The 24636-nt window shown below is 36.9% G+C and overlaps 1 protein-coding gene across 6 annotated transcripts in view; it reads right to left on the reverse strand.

The window, feature by feature from the left end:
• Positions 1-124: 124 nt before the first annotated feature.
• Positions 125-24636, reverse strand: part of LOC135210742 (uncharacterized) — a 59702-nt gene continuing 35190 nt past the window's right edge. For 5 of the 6 annotated variants that reach the window (XM_064243567.1, XM_064243569.1, XM_064243568.1 and 2 more), the window contains 2 exons: positions 7299-7411; positions 125-4456 (listed from right to left, as the gene is read on the reverse strand). In XM_064243567.1, the coding sequence (XP_064099637.1) occupies positions 745-4456; positions 7299-7330 (3744 nt within the window). In that variant the 5' untranslated portion in view covers positions 7331-7411 and the 3' untranslated portion in view covers positions 125-744. Of the gene's footprint in view, positions 4457-7298; positions 7412-15296; positions 15321-24636 lie in introns of those variants that run through there. The other variant, XM_064243571.1, reaches the window with a different exon arrangement.

Below are 24636 nucleotides of genomic sequence, written 5' to 3' on the forward strand. Positions count from 1 at the left end.
ATCTATGATAAAGAATATAATAACGAAAATATAACTAACATCATTACATCATCAGGTTGTGTTAAGATTCCAAATCTGACCAAAACCAAAACTAATATACTTAAAGGGCACAAGAGGAGAGAGATTTCAAACATAATTATTTATTGAAAAAAATGTACATAAATATACACATAAAACCAACAAGTACAAAAATAATCTCAGAGCACAATAAGATCAAATTACACGACATAACCGGCATTTTGAGTCTTACAACAAAGAAATACCCTGAAGTCGAGGTCGTACATAAGAAAATTTACAGTTTGGGCTCTTTTCTTAAACAGACCACTGAACCTATAGGCACACCTGTGAGCAAAACTTGAGTTCTCTTACAAATACCTAGGAATAATATCACACGAGCCCCACTGCGGCAAACAGCACAATATACTACATTGGTAAATGTACGTATAAAATACTATACAGCATCTGATACAGATAAAGAATATTGTATTTACAAATCACCAGGCTGCATATGGCCCCCAGTTAATCATTACATTTCTGATTAAGTCTACCATGACCGACAACTTTGTGAAACTTTTTAAAAAGAAATGCATCTCGTCAATAACAACACTAATACATTGTTAAGAACAACCGTTTGAATGTTTTTTTTTTCTTTTCTTTTTTTTCTTTTTTTAATATTTGCCACCTTTTATGAAACTTTACCTCACATCCATTAAATGAGACTCAACATTTCTTTGTACGGGATTTTCACTGTTCAGTGTTACACCTAAGACGTTTTGGGCCAATACGCCTTCTACTTCTAGGACCAGGACGCCTTTTGTTAATGCCTGCGTCTGCCTTTACCATCCAACTCATCAGTATAGTTAACTCACAGCCTATACAAACAGTCACCATATCAAAAGTGTCAGTGTTGACTGTGATTCTTGATGGACAGATGGCCGTATAACACATTGGGCAACACTCAGGAATGACCTCTGGGTTAGTGACCCTCCCAGTAACTTCATCTGTGCAAAGAAATATTTTATAAAAGTAATCACTCTTCTCAGTGTCGTCATTATTCACGCTACTCTCTTGAATGGTCCACTTTTCTTCCTGGACATCCGACGCGTGAGGACTGACTTCTAAATCTTTCAGACCATCGCGAGCTCCTTTGATTTTCCTGGGTGAGATTATTTCAAGCTCCTCTCGGTGATCAGTCACATGCACATACTCCACAAAACCATTGAGTTCCGACAAAGAACTTTCTAGCTGAGAAAAACTAAGACTCTTAAGACCCTTATTCACCGGTTCAGATTTTACAGACTCTATTACATATTCAGTCCGTGATATTTCACCTTTATCTCTAGAACTTCTCTTGCCCGAACTATGCCTAACACGCTGCGGTGAATCTTCAATATTTTTCTTATTTTGGGATATATTTTCATTAGACTTATAAACTGTTGATGAGCTAGTAGAAAATACTACCAAGGATTCTACAGCTGAAAATTCTGAAGAAGTTCCTACTCCCTCTATACCTGCAATTTCTTTTTGAGAGTTATCTGGCATAACACAAGACTGCACTTCTTTGGAGTTACTGAACAAAACACGTGATTCCTCATGTGTCTTGTCTGCCTCTTCTGAACAGCTGAAAGTCAATTCTTGATCTTGCCTTTTGGTTGTCTCAAGAACATTGTTGTTACGTAAAAGTTTGATAGACTTATCTGTGCATTTGGCTAACCAACCAGCATTATCTGGACTGGTTGAGGATAAATCAGTGGCAAGGTCTGCGCGAAGATCGGAGGGCTGTTTAAGGCCTGCAATTTCTTTTGGACCATTTTCCTTGTTCTTAGATGAGGATTTAACTGATGACTCTTGTGAACATTTTTCTCGGGTTGTAGATTTGTTGCCTTCTAATTCTGAACCATCAACTGATATATCTCCTGTTAAAGATCTACTTAAAAAACTACCTGGCCCTCTTGATTTTTTCCTTTCAAGAAATATATCACTTAGAGACTGCAAACTTTTACTGGGAGCTTCAGTTACATGTGAAACAGTGTTAGAAATGGCTATACTGTTTTCATTATTCTTCTCCAATTTGCAATAGGTAAAGTCTGAGTCAACCATTACCTGCTGTGTACGGTTATAATCCTGACTAGACAATTTCTTCATAACCTGAATGGTATTAATGCTCATCACAGGTGATGTACTTCTCCCTGATGTTGAAGGTATGGGTGTTGGAGGAGTTTGGGGGGGTGTTATTATAGCATGTGGAGGAATATCTACATTTCTTTCTAAACTTGATTCTCTAGAGGCAACCCTCTTCTCAGTACCACTAACAACCTCTGGTCTGCGAGAAATCTTGGCAGCAGGAACAGCAGTGATTTCTTCAAGATGAAAGAATTCTGAAACATCGAGCGAGTCCTTAGTCCTTATTTTTGTTCCCACACAATTTTCTGACATCTCACTCAATGGTTCTTCCTTTATAATATTTACAAAAGGTCCTTCAATGTCCCTCACGTTTTGTATACCAGGTTGTGACAAAAATTCCCTCTGTTTCTTCTGCAACTTTATATCAGATAGATCCCTATTTTGATTGAAAGAATGAGTAAGCTCAGTAGATGATTTTGCAAGAGAACCAGAATTTTGCTGATTTCTCAACTGTATATTTGTTTCAGTGGTCTCCATTCCAGTCACTGGAAGATTTTGTCGATTTTCCTGGACATTTATAGGGGGAGTTTGAGTTTGAGTCACCTGTTGCTCTCTGTTCTGTTCAGGAGATTCTTGAGAGTTGGATTGTGAAAAAGTGTTCTTTGAAGGTATAGAATTCACAGTACTCGTAACTTGACCACCACTTGGATGCATATTTTTAGAATTGCTGCCATTAGGTGATCTTTGAGATGCATTAAACTGATTAAGATGATCAATGTGTGCCTGTTCAAGCCCATGAATTGATGGCAGTTGTTGGATGGAAGAAGGTGCTCCCTGAATATTTCTTGCTGATGTATTAGGTTGCTGATACCTTTGCTTGGGCAACAATGGTGCTCGAAAACGTGGAGACTGACCAACATCATTGAGTTTTTGGTATGAGTAATCTGGAGACTCCTGAGGTCTCTGCAATGTTCCCAATATGTGTTGGTAACTTGGTAAAGCAGCCTGATTTGCCTGACCAAGAGTCGGTTGAATTTGTACTGGCTTTGGTGGTGGTGGAACTTGTGGATTTTGCAGAGTTTGTTGACTAATGGAGTGGTCTTGAGTGGATCTGCCACTCTGACAATGGTGTGATGGTTGAAGATTCTGAGGATTTTGAGGCCTCTGAAAATGTTGCTGTGGTGAATACTGTGTGGGTGGAAAATGATGACTACTGTTTCTGTATGATGGCTGCGGAAAAAAAGTGCAGTTCCGATGTTGTTGTTGTGACTGAACATTATAATTAGCAGGACTTTCTATTTGGTTGGCATTACAAATCCTTTGGTCAAGGGGCTGTTGAGAACCCAGTGGTGGATGCATATGACCCCCACTGTTATTTACTTGTTGGATTCCTTGCAAATGAGGTTGCTGAGGATGCTGTGATGGATGAATTTGCGGAAGATTCTGAGGCCTTTGTGCAAATGGCTGCTGCGAAGAATTCTGTGGTCCATGAATATTCTGAGTTGTGTTTTTAGGTACTTGCTCAGGGTTGTGAGACCTCTGAACAATATGCCGCAGCAGGGAATGCTGCGGAAACTGAAGATTTTCAGCTGAATTCCTATGTGATTGTTTTTGACCCTGAGGACTGTGAGAAGGCTGCTGTGCAGGATAATGTAATGTCTGGAGATTGTTGGTAGAAGTGTTTGTTTGTTTAGGTAATGGCTGCTGGGTTTGAGTTCTTTTATGGGATTGCACTGTTGTCATTGAAGCAACATATGTAACTTCAACATCTTCAGTATGTTTACCAGAGTTATGAATTGGTTGCTGACTTAGTCTAGAATTGACAGCTGCCTGCGAACTTTTTGTTTCACTCTGCGATGCTTGTAACTGGTGTTGTATTGTAACAATAAATGATTCAATTTCTTCTAAATCCGTCGCTAGAGATGGCTGTTGTGGCGCAACCTGCAAAGACGACTGAGCAGGTAATGTCTGTGCTTGTGAAAGGGAGGTCATAGGGAGCTGCTGTGTCAGCTGAACTTGGTTATTTTGGCTTTGCTGCACTTCAGTGCGAACCTGTAGCCCAGATACAGAAACATTAGGGGGTAACTGTTCTGACTGTCGTAAAGCTCTGGAGACTAGAAAACTTGTACTGGGCTGTGAAGTGCTAGCCTCCAAGTTATTTGAAAGCGGCACACTACGTGAGTCTGGGCCCGGACTGTTCTGTGCTACATTTGCCCGGTTCCCAAGAAACAAATGTCTCTTCAGAAGTGCGTTCTCAGATTGGAGATCTGCAACCAGCATCTGTTTCCCTCTAAACTTTTGTCGCACAATATTCAATGCCTGAAGAACCTTCCTGAAATGAAGAAAACATTTAAATAGTAACTATTTACTTGTTATATACTAACTACACAATTACAATTACAAAATCTTTGATACACTTAAGGAATAAGGAACTAGTAAAACATTTTATACTAATTTTATTACTTTAAGTGCTAATGTTCATTCAGCAATTCAGTGATGGTTCCTTAAGCAAAAAAAAAATATATATATTAATTTCAACTTAATTTTTGGCCAAAAAAACTGGACTGCCAAATTCTAGACCTACTACAGACATAAAACCAACAATATTGTATAAGGGAAATCCTGATAATATTGATAATGAAAACATATATTCACAATTGTTTACGTTCTTGTAGGTTAACTCTCTGATTCTGAAAAAGTATTTTTAGGATGATGTTGATTGCATTGTAGCCTTTATCTATAGACTGCAAGTTTCCCTGTACAGTGCATCCTCGACTTACGGCGCCACGACTTACGTTGATTCGATCTTACAGTACTTTTTCAGTTCCGTTAACAGCGTTTTACAGCACCGTGACTTGATGTTGCATCAAGTTACATGTTTAGCCTTGGAATTGATATATGAAAACATATTAGTTCCGAGGTAGAGCTAATTAGATATTAAAGGACATTTGTAGCTCAAATGATTCATATGAATCAAGGTGATGTGATAATCATTCATAATATGGCTGCGTTCGTCAAACACTTGAGTTCGACAGTGATTTGTAAGATCAGAATCGGTATAAACTTATAACCTCACTTGTTAGCCGAATCGATAACATCACTGTCGTCTTGATTTCGTCCCTGTCTGCTGGACGGTGGTTTGATACCGTGAGGGGATGAAATTATTACCAACTAAAAAAATTCCCCTTCAGTTTACATATATGAAAAAATATCAATTCTGAGGTAGAGCGAATTAGATATTAAAGGACATTTGTAGCTCAAATGATTCATATGAATCACAGTGATGTGATAATTATTCATAATATGGCTACGTTTGTCAAACACTTGAGTTCGACGGTGATTTCTAAGGTCAGAATCAGTATAAACTTATAACCTCACTTGTTAGTCGAATCGATAACGTCACTGTATTCTTGATTTCGTCCCTGTCCGTTGGACGGTGGTTTGATCCCATGAGGGGACGAAATTATTATCAACTAAAAAATTCCCCTTCAGTTTATATATATGAAAATACATCAATTCCAAGGTAGAGCGAATTAGATATTAAAGGACATTTGTAGCTCGAATGATTTATATGAATCTCAGTGATGTGATAATTATTCATAATATGGCGACGTTCATCAAACATTCGAATGTGCTAACATGGGAGAGGGGGGTTGGATATCGATTCTAATTATGGCTAACCGAGTTCGACAGTGATTTGTAAGGTCAAAATCAGTATAAACTTATTATAACCTCACTTGTTAGCTGAATCGATAACGTCACAGTTGTCTTGATTTCATCCCTGAATACTGGACGGTGGTTCGATCCCATGAGGGGACAAAATTATTATCAACAAAAAAAATTCCCCTTCGGTTTACATATATGAAAATATATCGATTCCGAGGTAGAGCGAATTAGATATTAAAGGACATTTGTAGCTCGAATGATTTATATGAATCACAGTGATGTGATAATTATTCATAACACTGCTACATTCATCAAACGTTCGATTTGCTAACATGGTAGAGGGGTTTGGATATCAATTCTAATTACGAATAACCGAGTTTGACGGTGATTTAGGTCAGAATTGGTATAAACTTATAACCTCACTAGTTAACTAAATCGATAACGTCACTGTCGTCTTGATTTTATCCCTGTCTGCTGGACAGTGGTGCGATACCATGAGGGGACGAAATTATTATCAATTCCGAGGTAGAGCGAATTAGATATTAAAGGATATTTGTAGCTCAAATGGTGTGTGTGTGTGTGTGTGTGTGTGTGTGTGTGTGTGTGTGTGTGTGTGGTTATCAATACACAGACAGATGAAGCAGATCAAGAGAGCTAAAACCAATGATAGACTTAGACACATGAAATGTACACCACATAGCTTAGCTCTGTCATGTAATGCAATAAGTTGCCAACTTAAGGAAACTTCAGAAAGCTAACTTCAGTTTGTTGTTTGTTGATGAACAGCAACCATAATAAAGAATCCATGAACTGCTTTCGTTTGACAAGAACCTCTCTAACATAGGACGACTAAGCCGAGATTAGTGACCATATTGGGAAAGATGATGAAAGGATTGGATTGGATTGATGAAATTTAAGTTGTCAGGTCAAGCAATGGGGCACTTTCGACCAGTCAGTGCTCAGGACAGTAAAGAGAGGGAGTCAGAGCGGTTGGACGTGAAGAATACGAGATCCAGAAAACAAAGATGAGGGACAAAGATCTAAAGGTTACATTATGAAATGATTGCTGCTTGTGGTGTTGGAACTTGAAACCTAACAGTTACATTATGAAATGATAGCTGACGAAAGGATGCAGGAACCAAAGCAAAGTAAAAGGTTGCTAAGGTGGGTGCAGCTATCCTAGGGACTTAAGGTTGCAAAGGTGGGTGCAGCTATGGGCTGACGGGACACTGCAAGCAACATTTAGTGATCACAATAGCAAATCACCAGAAATGCAGATAGAACTACTCCCTAAGAGGGAAATGTAATGAAAGTCAAGGATGAAGGTACGGCCAGGTGGACCAGCTCTAGACAAGGTACTGGAAAAAAAAAATTGGTGTAAGGCCAGACTCTTCCCAAGTATGAAAGCTTAAACTAAAGTTCACATGAAATTTCACCAATAGAACAGAAAATTGAGCCTGTGACTGAAACTGAAATATAAAAAGGCAAATATGTAAGCTGTTCCTCACTTTTTTTCAGGAGCCGACATGATGTTAGTCATCCACTTTATCCTATAGCAAAAGGTCTGGTCACTTCATATGCAATACAGCAGGTGTTGTTCTCTTGTGCATGTCGAATTTACCTGTAATAAAAAAAAGATAGTATTCATCTCTATAACTACATTTATATAATGAAAAAACATTTTCACTACCAGAATTTGTTTACTTGGAAGTAAATTGTTAATTTAAAGATTAAGCAATATCCACATATAATTAGTTTGAAGGAAACTATCAACGTAAAGGTTAAGTTATTAAAGAAAAAGGTTCAAAACAACAACCAGGTTTAAAAACTAACACCAAAACATTTACATATTACCAAATACTACTAATTAATGATTATTGTATTACATTAAACTCTTGATTATCTGGATGCACCACATTATCCAGACACAATAGGAGCAAAGGATCAAGGACAGTGAGGGCCACGTATTCGTGGACTCACAGATTTCTCTCTGCACCATTTCTACTCAATATTCGCAGGAAATTCGCCTATTTGCTGTATTTTTCTATGAGAAATATCCACAGAATCCTGGTTTTTTTTATCAATTTCATCATAAAATGCACTTTTTGTGATAAAACTTTAAAAAACTAGGTATAAAAATTTGTAGTGGGTTGTTCTTGCATTTTAACTAACAAAATAGGCTGCTTTCAGCGTTTTCATACGGGTTCCAACTATTCACGGATTTCAACTATATACGGGGGACCACAGTAGTCCTACTGCTTTAAACCGGCTACCTTGGGACCAGGCCGTAGCCAGAACATGGAAAATCCAGGAAGATAAAATCACCCATAAAAATGCCTGTGTTAAAGTATTGACAGCACATTCTGCATATATTGATATGTTATCAAAAGTAGAACAAAGCTTATGAATGATCACTATCAATCCATAAGGGGGTTTAAGAATGCAACTTACTTTATTGATTTATAAATAAATTAAAGTTGTGATTTCACTAGTATCTTGCCTCTTGCAAAATGTTTTACAGCCTACACATCATTAGTTTCTTCAGCCACAGGTTCAACCCTAAATTTAGCGTTATACTTTAAGATTTTCCTCTCCACTGACTGAAGGGTGAATAAAGTTAGATTTTATTCTTACGTATGGAAGTCACTGTTGAAAATTGGCACATCTTTAACTAGTCAGTAACTGTAATGCACCCCTTAATATGTATTTGTTTTGGTAGCTGACTTAGGCAAACGGCTGTTTCTTGATTTGATTGTTTGTCAGTACGTACTTGCTGTTGTTTATGCACGCAGTAGTAAGTGGTTGTTAGTTTATCATAAGAAATAAGGACGACTTCTTAGACAAAACACAATAATGTTGGCAAGCCTGATTTAAGGTATAAAGATTTGCATTTAACCTAATGAACTTTGGCATCTAGGCCTATTTATTAGTTAAAAGCTAACTCAGATGAGATATGCATTATAAATGGTATCTACTGAAACTGGGACAGGCACAGAAAGCCTAGCATAGTGTAAATACATGAAAATACATCTTGGACTATACACGATGTATATGAAAAAATAATTTTTTGGATAAAATTTTAACAATCACGATATGTGAGATCAGAGGATACATACTAAGTACTTGCCAGCCAAGGCCTTGCAACTGACTGCTATAAAATGGTTGACAGTAAAAAAAAAAAAAAAAAAAAAAAAAAAAAAAAAAAATAAAAAAAAAAAAAAAATAAAAAGTACTGGAAGTGCTAACCTTGATTTTCCCTTTGTCAAGTTATTGTAAGGCGTAACTATACCCCATTAACAATAACTACATTTACTTAAAAAATAACAATAGTTCACGAGTTATACAAGTGGCACACATGTACATACAACATATAAAATCAAATTATATAAGTATTTGGTGGTAAAAGAGGAAGGTAGCAAATGAACTAAAGGAACAGCATGCATTAAAGCCCTAACAATATATCATCAACCCAGCCTAACTCACTGCAACATCACACCCAAATGCCTATAGATTAATCTAACCAATCACTAAGCATGCAAACGACGGGAAGCAGTGGCTTGGAAGAGTCGATGAAGGAAAAGGGTATTTATAGAGATGACTGGAGAGCGAGCATTACACGTGGTGGACCGCGGGAGTTATTTGGAGGGGTTTCATTAACAGAAGACCAGAAATACTTCAGTAGGAGGAAAAACAGGCTAGTAAATACCCGCATTATATTTGCCACCCCTCAAAAATCGCTTATAACTGCCTACTTTAATAGTTAAACCACCCAAGACCCTCTATTCCAATTCTTATAACTGTCAACTTCAATAGTTAAGCCACCAGAGATCCACTACTACAATTCTTATAACTGCCTACTTTATTAGTTAACCCACCCAAGACCCACTATTCCAATGTTTATAACTGCCTACTTTAATAGTTAAGCCATCCAAGACCCACTATTCCAATGTTTATAAATGCCTACTTTAATAGTTAAACCACCCAAGACCCACTATTCAATGCTTATAAATGCCTACTTTAATAGTTAAACCACCCAAGACCCACTATCCCAATGCTTATAAATGCCTACTTTAATAGTTAAACCACCCAAGGCCCACTATTCCAATGCTTATAACTGCTTACTTTAGTTCAAACACCAAATATGAAACACCAAAACATGTCTTAAACTATCACCCTAGACTAAATTCAATACAGTTTCAAGGTTATTGTACAACATTAGCCTTAAAAATATATGTAGTATACTACATATTTAGCCCATGGATTACAGCTAGAAGCCTACATGCACATGTGCTATTACTCACGTGGCCTCTTTACTTTTACAAGGGTATAACGGGAGAGAAGTAAGAGAAATATCAAAATTATGTAAAACATATGGGTATTCAGCAACGATATATGTTGATAAAAGATGGCGACGATTTTGTAGTGCAATCGGATGAATAATAATGATAATGCTACAAGCAGCAAAACATCTCTCTCCTTCTTCACAACACATTAATATATTACACGTAATAACCTTTATCTGACATTTAGGCTTCTTTCCCATAAGACGTAAAAGAATCGGGGCTTTTGGATGCTACATAATTAACTCGCTTATATGTGTACGAGTTAAAGTTGACCGAATGTCGAATTTTTTTATATATATATTTTTTATATGCAATTATTTCGGAAATAAGAAAAGCTACAACCTTCAAATATTTTTCGTCTTATTCTACATGAAATTGCGCACATTTTCATATATAAAACTCTATGAAATGCCTTATATGAAACGGAGCAAATATTCCGAGAATGGGACGTACGCATTTCGGAGATTTGTGGCGGAGAATCCGTGCGCGGAGGGAAGGAAAGATTCTTTTTAAAATTCACCATAAATCTAAATATTGTGCTAGAGACTTCGAATTTGTTTCAAGATGAAGATAAATGACTGAATATTACTAGACTGTAAGAGTTTTAGCTTACAATTGCGTTTTTCAATCATTTCGGTAGAGTCAAAGTTGACCGAACGTGGTTTTTTTTCTATTTATCGTGATTTATATGCAAATATTTCGAAAATGAGAAAAGCTACAACCTTCAATTATTTTTTTTGGTATTCCACATGAAATTGCACACATTTTCATATATAAAACTTTATGTAATGGCTAATTTAAAATGGTGCAAACATTACCACAATCGCACGTATGATTTTTTCGGAAGAGTTACCACGGGGACGTAAAGAAAATGTTATTTTTTTCATAAATTCACCATAAATCGAAATATTGTACTAGAGACTTCAAAATTTTTGCAAAATGAAGGTAAATGCTTGAATATTACTAAAATATAAGAGTTTTAACTTACAATTGCGTTTTTCGACCATTTCGGTAGAGTCAAAGTTGACAGAAGGTTGAAATTTTGGCAATTATCGTTATTTATATGAAAATATCTCAAAACTGATAAAAGCTACAACCATGGATTGTTTTTAGTTGTATTGTGCATGAAATTGCGCACATTTCCATATATAAAACTTTATATAACGGCTAATTTTAAAATGGTGCAAACATTACCACAATCGCATGTATGATTTTTTTCGGAAGAGTTACCGCGCGGACGTAAGGAAAAAGTTTTTTCATAAATTCACCATAAATCGAAATATTGTGCTAGAGACTTCCAATTAGTTGCAAAATTATGATTGAATATTACTAAAATATAAGAGTTTTAGCTTACAATTGCGTTTTTCGACCATTTCGGTAGAGTCAAAGCTGACCGAAGGTTGAAATTTTGGCAATTATCGTTATTTATATGAAAATATCTCAAAACTGATAATAGCTACACTCATGAGTATTTTATTGTTGTATTCTACATAAAAATGCGCACATTTTCATATATAATATTTCATGTAACGGCTAATTTACAATGGTACAAAAATGATGTCAAAGTGACGAAATAATTTCCGAGATGTGTCACAGATACTTTTTAGTGCGGCAAGAAAGAAATTCGCGCTTGCGTGCCTGCGTAACGATTGTAAACAAAACAACACCTTGATCCGTGAACTCCCAGCATCCCCCAAGGTGCGTGATTCAAGTTTTCGGCTGGTAGGCCTAAAGTATTTTTCCGCGAATTTTTAAAAAAACTTTTGTAAGTCGACGTAAAATACGTCCAGTCGGCACACGAGACAAAAAATTTTGACGTAAAATACGTCCAGTCGGCAGTAAAGGGTTAACATAACAGGCTCAGCCAGGATCAATAACCTACTACAGCAGGTGTGTGTATGCTTAACATAACAGGCTCAGCCAGGATCAATAACCTACTACTGCAGGTGTGTGTATCCTATTTGTTTAGTTTACTGTTTATTGAGTCAGTTTATCGGTTATTTGCAGTACTCTACCACTAATTAACAAGTTCAATGTTTCTTCCCTGTATGGGGGAGGGGGGCTAACCCTCAACTTCTTGCTTTATTTCATAATTATGTAGGTCCAATAACGAAATTAATAATAATGTTAATATGTTAAGAAATTCACAGTTCCGTGAAAACAAATTGTTTTAAAAATATCCACAATTATATATAAAAATATATTTCTAAGTAAAAATATAAAACAAAGACTTTCGAACACCTGAACGGTGTTCCTCATCAACGTCACACTGATGAGGAACAACGTTCAGGTGTTCGAAAGTCTTTGTTTTATATTTTTACAAATATATTTTTATATATAATTGTGGATATTTTTAAAACAATGTTAATATGGTTCACATAAGGTATATTCAGAAAGCGAAAGAAATTTTGTACGTCTGCAAGGTAAAAAAAAAAAAAAAAAAAAAAAAAATATTGAAATGGAGGGGTTAATACCATAATAAAATTACCACATTTAAGAAAAGGAAATGAAACCACCAGTAAATTTAGGAAAGATAAATGCGATTTCGCCTTTCTCTTCGACATAACAACACTGAACACACTAGAGAAATATAAAGTAATAGCTGCATATTGTATGTGACATGCTGCCAGCACATTTATGACATTTACCAGGCGAGCGCCTTCCCACAAGGCCCATCGGGCATGAGGTGGTGTGCCGTAGACATTTGAAAAAGGTATTTCAAATGTGCCTTCGACCCATTCCTGAATCCGATTTCTACCCTTTTACTTTACCTCCATTCCCACTTCCTGTCTTCAAGCATGCTGTCCCTCCTCTCTAACTATTACTTCTTGATGCAACTGAGGGGTTAACCTCCAGTTCCACCTTTAGATCTTTGCATTTCAACTCTTTATTGTTAGGATCTCTTTTTATCTAGTTCTCCAAAAACTCCAACTCCTTTTCGACATCTATGAGATTGGCTTGACAGCCTCAATCAATTTGTGTGAGGTCAGCTGTTAATTACATATGTGTATGTGTATATGTATATGTATGTATGTATGTGTGTGTGTGTGTGTGTGTGTGTGTGTGTGTGTGTATATATATATATATATATATATATATTATATATACTATATATATATATATATATATATATATATATACTAAATATATATAATATATATATATATATATATATATATATATATATATATATATATATATACATATATATATAATATACATATATAATATATATATATATATATATATATATATAGATATATATATGCCTAGTCCATAGAGGTCTGGCCATTACTTGAGCCTAGCCTAAAGAGATCTAACCAGTACTCGATCCTAGCCAATGGAGGTCTGACCAGTACTCAAGCCTAGCCAATGGAGGTCTGACCAGTAATCGATCCTACCCAATAGAGGTACGACGAGTATGTGAGATTAGCCGATAGAGTTCTGCCCAGTACTCAAGCCCAACCAATAAAGGTCTGACTGGTACTCAATCCCAACCAGTAGAGGTCCAACTGGTACTTATGTCCAGCCAATTGAGGTTTGACCAGTACACAAGCCTAAACAGTAGGGGTCTGACTGCTACTCGAGCCTAACCAATAGAGATCCGACTGGTACTTAGCCTAACAAATAGAGCTCTGACCGGTACTTAAGCCTACCCAATAGGTTTTGGGTTGTTAGTCAGTAACAGCTTAAGTGTGAGATGTGCTGGAGTGCTTCATTTATTAGATCAGTGGTTCATCTACCTAGGAAATTCATAGGTTAACTGGCAGTTTATTGGATTGTTATATATATATATATATATATAGTATATATATATATATATATATATATATATATATATATATATATTTATATAAATATAGATAGATATAGATATAGATATAGATATAGATAATATTCTAGATATATTATTATTATATATATATATAATATATTAGTATATATATATTATAAACTATAATCCTAATATTATATCTATATCTATATATATAATATATATATATATATATATATATATATATATCTATATATATATATATATATATATATATATATATATATATATATATATATATAACATCAATATAACTGCCAGTTAACCTATGAATTTCCTAGGTAGATGAACCACTGATCTAATAAATGAAGCACTCCAGCACATCTCACACTTAAGCTGTTACTGACTAACAACCCAAAACCTATTGGGTAGGCTTAAGTACCGGTCAGAGCTCTATTTGTTAGGCTAAGTACCAGTCGGATCTCTATTGGTTAGGCTCGAGTAGCAGTCAGACCCCTACTGTTTAGGCTTGTGTACTGGTCAAACCTCAATTGGCTGGACATAAGTACCAGTTGGACCTCTACTGGTTGGGATTGAGTACCAGTCAGACCTTTATTGGTTGGGCTTGAGTACTGGGCAGAACTCTATCGGCTAATCTCACATACTCGTCGTACCTCTATTGGGTAGGATCGATTACTGGTCAGACCTCCATTGGCTAGGCTTGAGTACTGGTCAGACCTCCATTGACTAGGATCGAGTACTGGTTAGATCTCTTTAGGCTAGGCTCAAGTAATGGCCAGACCTCTATGGACTAGGCTCAAGTACTGGTCAGACCTCCATTGGCTAGGGTCGAGTACCAGTCAGACCTCTATTTTGCGTACGTCTCCCAATGTTGCTCTCCACCAAGGAGTGGGCACCTTAAGATGAAGAAGAGGAGGGCAATGACGAGCACAAGCAAGGCTAGGAATCATAATGACTAAGGTATGCCAACAGACATCAAGAGCTGTACTCGAGCCTACCCAATAAGCCTCTTGTTTTACAGTCTGTACCAGCTGACACACATGATACACTGGAATATTCCATTTATGAGAGTGAATGTTCTTATCCCATATGAGCAAATCAAGTCATCATATTGAATACAGTAACATTCCCAACAAAAAGCAATTTCGTGTCAATATATACAACATAAACACAAACACATTTGGATTCGGTTAAAGACAGACTATGAATAATAATAAGATCCAGGGATTCTCTGGACACTGAACAGTAAGACGCTGAACTGTCTGCAAACTGCATATAAACGCTTGCTATATACATAGAACTGTCACGTATCCATTAACACTTGACGAGACTTACTGGAGACACCTTATGACAAAAGAATCACCCACCTTTGCCAGTGACTTCTCTGGTATAGTATTTTGATGACAAACATGGACAGATAGGCAGTCATCAAATGGTGTCAGTTCTCCTTATCAGATACCACTAAAAAGTCAACTACTTTATCAGATACCATTAAAAATATTAAGTCCACTAGTTCTATCAGTGATAACTTGGTATTGGTAAAGATCTGAACCAGAGATATCAAGAGACTGAACGGGCCACTTCAGGGTGGTGCCAGTTGGCTTTCTATTATCATATCTGAAGGTTAGTATTAATTTTTTTCCTGCCAATGTCAATGGTACCTTTGTGATAATGGGGTATTTTACTAAAAGCTTGAAGTACAGAGCTATAGACTAGTATAAGAATATTTTTTCAGAACCAGCCTTATAGGCATAGGCAGATGTTCTTACTGGGACATCTGCCTATGCTAACAAGCAGAATCCTTTTAAATGAGACCTTGCAACTGCAACTCCTGTTGTGAGAGCTGAGAACGCCATTTTGATTGCAAAGCCAGTGGAGTCTCACAGTGGACGATGGTTACAGTGAGCATGTAGGTACATGTTTTCACCTTTTAATATTCACCTTTAAATTGCTGCTGATTACACAGCATACAGATAACTTATCATGTTTAAACGAAAGAACATAATTAAAGTTTCACACAAAAACTTCATCAATGAAAATGTTGGTGTCAAAACGACTAAAATGATAATCATAATCTCCATTTTGACGTGTAGAGCAAGCTAATCAACTGAACTGACAATAGTAAACTCATATATCTCGGATCGGACGGTTGCCGCGGGGTTACCATTCTTGCCTCTCAGTTCTATTATAATTATACTTTTGCTGTTCTTTTTCTGTCTGCCCTCAGATCTTAAAATCTACTGAGGCTAGAGGGCTGCATATTGGTATGTTGATCATCCACCCTCCAATCATCAAACATACCAAATTGCAGCCTTCTAGCCTCAGTAGTTTTTTGTTTTTTATTATATTTAAGGATCATGTTAGCCATAATCGTGCGTCTAGTAACGATATGTTTTATGGGCCGTGTCTCATACAGCATTATACCGAGACCACTGAAAGATTGACCAATTTCCAGAACCTTAATCTGGTTAATCTCAGTTGCTAGCCAGTACTGTAATTACATCCGGTTACAAGTGATATGTGTGGCAAATGTGGTTGCAATGTTGTTGTAGAACAAGAACAAAAGTAACCTACAAAATATTCTTTATCCGGTTACAAAATATTCTTTATCCGGTCATTAGTTCAGTATGCGGCTGATTTCTCACTATATTTTATTCTTTCTTTTTGCAAAGTGCTAAGTAAACCTATACATATTTTACTACACTCTTCTTTCAGATGATCTTGTAAATATTTTCGGTGTCATTCATAACAATTGAAGTTCACAGTATTTCCTATGTGCTTTTAGTGTTATTTAAGAAGTTATTGCATCTCCTCTTGGTTGGTTGGTTATGGGTCGAGGCAATGCCTTTGCCTTTACAACGGCGCTTCTTTATAATAGTGTAAATGAGCGCTTCGTTCAATAGTACCAACTATTTGGGAGTACAAATCTAGGTAGATCTAGTGTACCTATCTGCGGCGGCCCAGAGTATGGCAGTTGCGGTTTTTCTATGCAGTTTTACCCCCTGAACAAGAATTTGAAGTAATATTTATTCGGACGACTCTAATTTACCTTTGAACTCTATCCTACGGTAAAGGAGATTCCCATTGGGAACCGGGGTTTTGGGTGGGGACAAAACATTAACTCTATCCTACGGTAAGGGGGACCCCCAGTGGGAACCGGGGTTTTGGGTGGGGAGAAACCACTTGGGGGGTGATTTTGCCGTGCTATTGTGGTATTTCCCACATTTATCACTTTTAAAAACACGAAATACAGGCGGAAATAAGAGATAACAAAACTAGCGATAGTGGAGCCGTTCCACATCCATATTCGTCTACTACTACTACTACTACCACAACACTGAATCCTACTACGCATGCGCTAATGCTACTGCGCATGCGCTAACTGTAAGGGAGCTTTTGGCCTAAACTCAGACTGCTTAGTGAGGAAAGAAATGGGGGTTTACGGGAGGGATACATGTATTTAGCCAAACACGTTACAGTATGACCCCTAAGTTGCTACCGGACTGAGTGAAGGATTGGGTGGTACAGGGTTCCCAGATTTGGCAGTTTCTCACCAAATTTGGCTTTTTTTTCCTAATTTGGTGGGTAAAAATTCACTTTGGCTGGTTAGTGGTATTTTGGCTGGTTTTCAAATACTTTCTATTTGAGCTAAACACTGATCCCACGTTTGAGGAATCTCTCCCCAGATTGGGAATTTTTGAAGGTTTTCAGGAAAATCTGGGGAATTTGAATAGGTTTTCAGTAAAAACTTGGTAACATTTAAGCAAAATATGTAGATGGAATTAAAATAAAAATCACACACACACACCAGACGACCACAAAACAGGCCGCCGGATTCTCAGAGAACGAGCCTCATTTCAAAATTTCAATTCATTCTCGTTTTTTTTTTCCTGTATTCTTATATTAGTTTATATTATCTAACTAAAACTATGATGCCGCAATACAAGCATATATATGATAAAAAAATATGCATTTATAAAGATAAATATAACGCACATATATTTGCCGGTTATTTGGGTTGGTGGATTTTCCATTTGGCGGGATTTTGGCTGGTTTCATGGTAGAACTTTGGCTGGTTGGTAGTGGTGTCATCTGGGAACCCTGGCTGGTAACCATACGTTGAGTTACATAAAAGCATTTACCTAATTTGTTTATTAAACATGTTATGTGAATTCTAGTGTTTATTCCTTTTCATTTTTCCATAGTATTTGTATAATAACTGTTTTGAAATATCCCCACCTAATCATTTCACCATATATAACTTGAAATATTATGTTATAATTGAGGACAGACACCTAAAAATGCCTACGTGTTGATATAGAACTCAGTTTTAGGACGTTTCGATACCTACCTACCTACCTGTTACGTGAAATTGCACATTGCGTTGCATATTACATACACACTCCCTATATCATTTATACACAAGTCAATCCCTCCCCTTTCCAGTATTCACGACTGGCTCTTTACGTTACACCATTTACAATGCATTTCTCACCGATACCAATATCTAGATTAAAGTTTGCCATTATTATTATAAAACCTACATTTAAATATATAACATTTAAATATATAGTTTGCCATTATTTTATAAAACCTACATTTAAATATATTCCATTATACACTTTTACAGACATTACAATTTACACCTCCCTTCCAGTTTCCTTACTATTATGCAGTTATGTCTGGTTACTTTTTACATTTTACACACTTCCACACCCATCAAAGTTAGGTTTTTATATGTCATTTTACTACTGGGGGCCGAATCCCATCCCCCGGTTAGGCAACATACCCTTAGTTGGTTTAGTTTGTTATATGTTGGTTTAACTACTAGTTTTACTTCCTTGAAGGGGGTTACCCGGTTTGGCTAGGTTGGTTAGTTCTTCAAGGGTGGATACTGGGGGGGGGGGGTGGTAGGTTACATTCCCTACTTGCCCGGTTACCTACTAGGTTAGGTTTTGGCTAGGTTACCATTCCTTACTAGGTTAGGTTAGGTTGACATTCCTTACACTAGGTTAGGTTAGGCCTTTAATTTAAGGGGGAGTACGGGGGGGGCCAAGCCCAAACCCCCCTGGTCCAGGCAATATTCCCTACTAGGTTAGGTTAGGTTAGGTTACATTCCTTACTAGGTTACGTTAGGCCTAGTATTTCCCTACTAGGTTAGGTTAGGTTACGTTTCCTTACTAGGTTAGGTTAGGCCAAATTTAAGGGGGGGTATGGGGGGGCGAAGCCCCATGGTCAGGCAATGTTCCCTACTAGGTTAGGTTTAGGTTAGGTTGGTTAGGTTACATTCCTTACTAGGTTACGTTAGGCCCTAGTATTTCCCTACTAGGTTTCGGTTAGGTTACGTTCCTTACTAGTTAGGTTAGGCCTTTTAAGGGGGGGTACGGGGGTGGGGGGCAAAGCCCCCTGGTCAGGCAATGTTTCCCTACTAGGTTAGGTTAGGTTGGTTGGTTAGGTACATTCCTTACTAGGTTAGTTAGGCCTTTAAGGGGGTACAGGGGGCGAAGCCCCCTGGTCAGGCAATATTCCCTACTAGGTTAGGTTAGGTTAGGTTGTTAGGTTTACATTCCTTACTAGGTTAGGTTAGTTAGGCCTTTAAGGGGGGGGTACGGGGGGGCGGGGGGAAGCCACCCCGCCCCCCTGGTCAGGCAATATTCCTACTTGGTTAGGTTAGTTAGGTGGTTAGGTACATTCCTTACTTGGTTTAGTTAGGCCTAGTATTTCCCTACTAGGTTAGTTTAGGTTACGTTCCTTACTAGGTTAGGTTAGGCCTTTAAGGGGGGGTACGGGAGGGCGAAGCCCCCCTGGTCAGCAATGTTTCCTACTAGTTAGGGTTTAGGTTAGGTTACATTCCTTATAGGTTAGGTTAGGCCTTTAAGGGGGGGTACGGGGGGCGAAGCCCCCGGTCAGGCAATATTCCCTACTAGTTAGGTTAGGTTACATTCCTTACTAGGTAGGTTAGGCCTTTAAGGGGGGGGTACGGGGGTAAATCCCCCCTGGTCAGGCAACATTGCCTACTAGGTTAAGTTCCCTACTAGTAAGGTTACATCCCCTGCTAGGTTAGGTTATTTTGTTAGGTTGGTTTGGTTCTTTAAGGGGGGTTACAGCAGGCCCAACCCCACCCCTGGTCAGGCAACATCCCCTACAAGTTTAATTAGTTTTGTTTATATGCTAACCTATGTTTAATTTGGTCTTTTGTATTTAGGCCCTATTACACATTTACCACCAGGACTTAAATCCCACCCCCTCCTGGGCCCGTTATATATGTATTTTGGATTATTTTTTTCCCCCACCATTTTAAAATTGTTTTTTTTGAAACCCATCCCACATTTGACATTTATTGTTCCTTAACTACCCATTTACTTTTATTACCCTTAACATTGCCAAACTTATCTTGTTAAGTGCTTGTTCATTTACCTCAGCCCCACCCTGCCTCAACCAATAGCATCAAAGCATTTTTACTACTCCACCCCACCTCTCCTACCCTGTTTTCTACGGTCTGGCCTCCTGCCACCTCCTAACTGTAGAACTCCAACACTGTTGAATCTGCCGCCATGACATCCACTGCTGCATCTACTTCACGCTCGCCCCAGCCCTCACCAGGAACTCTTTGCCAACTTCATGTAACAATTGTTACACGAGTTACAAAGATTTTTCTGCCTTTTACTCAGGTAATTATGATCGACTAATCGGTTTTTTGCCAGGACCATGGCCTCCTGAGAAAGCAGGTCTTTTGCCCCCATTCAGTCGACTCCAAGATACGGGAGGAGAATGTATAACTTCGTCGGGTACTTGGCTGTTGCTTATTTCAAGCTGCATTTGAGGAACCCAAGACCCGCCTCCACGCATTCTTAAAAGCAGCTGCTGCTTTGTACCCTCCACCCCTTTAAGGTAAGGTCCAAACATTATTCTTAATTATTATGTTTTAGGAAAGTGATTGTTAGGCTTTCGCCGAAAGTTGCGTCAAGGTATGTTACTATTCAGTGGGGTGCTGCTAAGACAACTCGTACCTTCCAACCTTACCCCGCCCACCCCTGTGCGTACCCCCCCCCCCCCCCCCTTAGTGAACATATGCTCCGTGGTGGTTGGGGGAATTTAAAACATGGCGGCGTGTTTACAGTTGCCTTCACCGTAACGAATACTTGGTACCTTCCTATATGACCGTTTTCTTCGGTGACTTAGACTATGGCAATTGACATTTTCTATGTTATTTTAGTTGCTTTACAAGGGTTGTAAGGAATATTTTTTTCGTTTGGTTGGAACTAAACTTTAATATACCTTTGAGTTTGGTGCGGCTATTATGTAACTTTCAAAGGTCAATTACTGCTTAGTTACAGTCGCCCGAATGGATATTACTTTTAAATCTTGTACAGTAACTCAAATAACATAGGAATCAGTCAATTGCCATAGTCTAAGCCACCGCGGATTGCTTCTGTAGAAATACCCAAATCTATGTTAGTTTTTTCCTTAAGTTGCAGATCACGAACAGAACTTATCTTTTCTTGCTCACTGTTTATATTTTTGATCAGAAGAAGAGCTTATATTTCAAGTTGTTATAGAACTTTTGCCTAAGGCCTATAGGCTTACTAGTATTACACAAGATGGCTGGTTATTCAGTTTTGTTTACCACATTAACACGCCAATTATTAGTTTAGAAATATATATATATATATATATATATATATATATATATATATATATAGATATGATAGATAGATATATATAAACATACATAACATAACATCATATATAAATATATATATATATATATATTTACTACATATTTCGAGTACTTCCTTCTGTCCGCTGGTAAAGTATGGACAGACGATGTTATACAAGAACTCAAGAGGATATTTACTTAAAGCATAGTAGATAGGTGTGGCAGTAAGCCTCTGCTGTTTTTGGTCATGGGATCTTAAGTTCGGAACGTGTATCGCTTCTATAAGGGAGTTCGATCACACAAGATGATTGCGACATGTTACATCATCCTCCAGTCACACACACACACATATATATATATATATATATATATATAAATATATATATATATAGAGAGAGAGAGAGAGAGAGAGAGAGAGAGAGAGAGAGAGAGAGAGTTATAAAAATGGTCCCCTCTCTCTCTCTTTGAATTAGTTTAGAAATGTGTGTATAGTATACACACACATATTATGTATAATTGATATTATGTGCTTTAAAAAATCATAGTAGATGCACGTGACTCATTCTCATTGTATAAGGAATACACGGGAAAATGATTGGTGGTAAGTGCTCGGTACTGTGACCTTCTGCCTATTATTATCCTAAGATTCACACACACATACATACATGTATATACTATATATATGCATATACATATGTGTGTGTGTGAATCACAGGATAATAATAGACAGGTCACAGTACCGAGAACTTACCACCAATCATTTTCCCGTGTATTCCTTTTACAATGAGTCACGTGCATCTACTAATGATTTTTTAAAGCACATGCTATCAAATATACATGTGTGTGTATATTATACACACATTTCTAAACTAATAGTGGGCCCCACCGAATCCGTCGTGGCGCGTCGCGTGCGTCCAACACGGCTATCGGTCTATGAGCAAGTCCGTCTCTGCGAGAGTGGCCCAACCAGTAGAGCTGCCAGATTTACGTTACCAAGGCAGGCGTACGTGTAGCCCAAGGCCAATAGAATACCAGGTCAACCCACGGCCGCTTGAAATTTTTGTCGTTTGCGCATCCATGACGTCAATAGGTTCAAAAGAGGTCCTAGGCTGAACCTATGGTCTTACGGGCTGCTCTAGGAGCAAGAGCCCGTGCCAGCACAAGGCTGGCTTAATCTCCAACAACAACAACAACAACCACCTATTTTAACTCACACCAACTTGTCGTCTGGTCAATTTTGCACCTTAGCATTTTTTTTTTTTCTTAAATTTCCAGATATGATTATTGAGAGGTCACCATTGTATAAATATAAATCGCCTCAATCATATATGATAACGGTAATAATAATAATAATAATAATAATAATAATGATAACCATAATAATAAAAACAATAATATAGTATAATTATAATTATAATAATAATAATAGTATCAAGAATAAAAGAATAATAATCATAGCAATATTATTAGTATTATTATTATTATTATTGTAATACTCCTGATATTACTATTATTAATTGTTGTTGTTGTTGGTGGTGGTTGTTATTATTATTATCATCATTATTTTATATTATCAATATCAAAAGTATAATAATAATAATAATAATAATAATAATAATAATAATAATAATAACAATAACAACAGTATAATTAAACGTGATTATGAATAAGCAGTCAGAGAGAGACAGAGGAGAGAAAGAAAACGAGAGAGAGAGAGAGAGAGAGAGAGAAGAGAGGACACGTGTCTCGGTTGTTGAACCTAGTGACGTCACATTAATAACTTCTATATAATCAGAGGCGAAGAAAGATGCGAGTGGGTTGAACTGGATAGATACGTGTATTGTACAGCCATGTTGAAACTGTGTATACGTGTACCAGCCAAGCGAGAATTCCTGCAGTCACGTAGTCTAGGTCTAACACACCATCAAGAATCTTTTTAGAAGAGAATGTTTTTGATAATGTGATCTTTCAAGTGTCAAAAGAATGTAAATAAAACAACATTTGCATTTTGAAAATATTTCATTAAGTTACAACTTTTATCTTTTTCCTTAGTGCCTCCCTGCATGGTTGCCCTTGACGTTTTCTATACTTTATCAAATTATTAAGATATCTCATTCGAAAATATACGGATATCTTTACATAAAAAGTTATAACATCGTCAGGAACTTCAATATTAGGCTTTTACAATTCAAAGGAAAACTTTTTAAAACAACGTTGCCCTCTATGAATGCTTTCCCGTGTACAGCATGCAATTCCCCCCCCCCCCCCAGTTACACAGTCTATCCAAGTATCACTCCTTGGTACTTCTTTATTCTTATTTCCTACAAAATATTTTGACAATATATCCCCCTATGTATTTAATAGCCTACTCCGTCAATTTCTCCCTCGATATCTTTTTATCAATTTCTGTGTTTGCTGTCAAAAGGTTTTCTTCCTCATCAAAAACATCTGTTGTTAGACATATTTCTAATGCTAACTCCCTTTGTTTTGAAACATTCATTGGGAGATTCAAGGGATTTTTCAACTGATGTGATATTACACTTTTCACTTATTACCTTCATTTCCTTCCCTAACAAAACTTTTTTATGCCTGAATTTAAGATGCACTGCATTTGGATGATCACGGTGACCATCCACGGCCTTACACATCCAAAGAAATGTTCAAGGCAATATTGATTCAATCTTTGTGTCAGCAGGTAGCCAATACTATGAGGGGCTTTTAACATTAAATAAAGCAATGGTGGATTTACATGAAAAAATTATTCCTCTCTCCGAAGGAATATATAGTAATTATATATAATATATATGATATATATATAGGGTAATAATAATATATATATTCTCCAGAAGGATGATATATATATATATATTACTATATATATGAGATTATATATATCTCTATATTAATCCAGAATGGAATATATTATCAACTTATACAAATACATACCATACAATACATATATACATATATATATATAACCATTATAACATACATATATATAATATATATATATATATATATATATATTTATTAAACTAAATACTACA

This window comes from Macrobrachium nipponense, chromosome 4 (assembly GCF_015104395.2).
Source record: "Macrobrachium nipponense isolate FS-2020 chromosome 4, ASM1510439v2, whole genome shotgun sequence".
In the NCBI taxonomy this organism is placed as follows: domain Eukaryota; kingdom Metazoa; phylum Arthropoda; class Malacostraca; order Decapoda; family Palaemonidae; genus Macrobrachium; species Macrobrachium nipponense.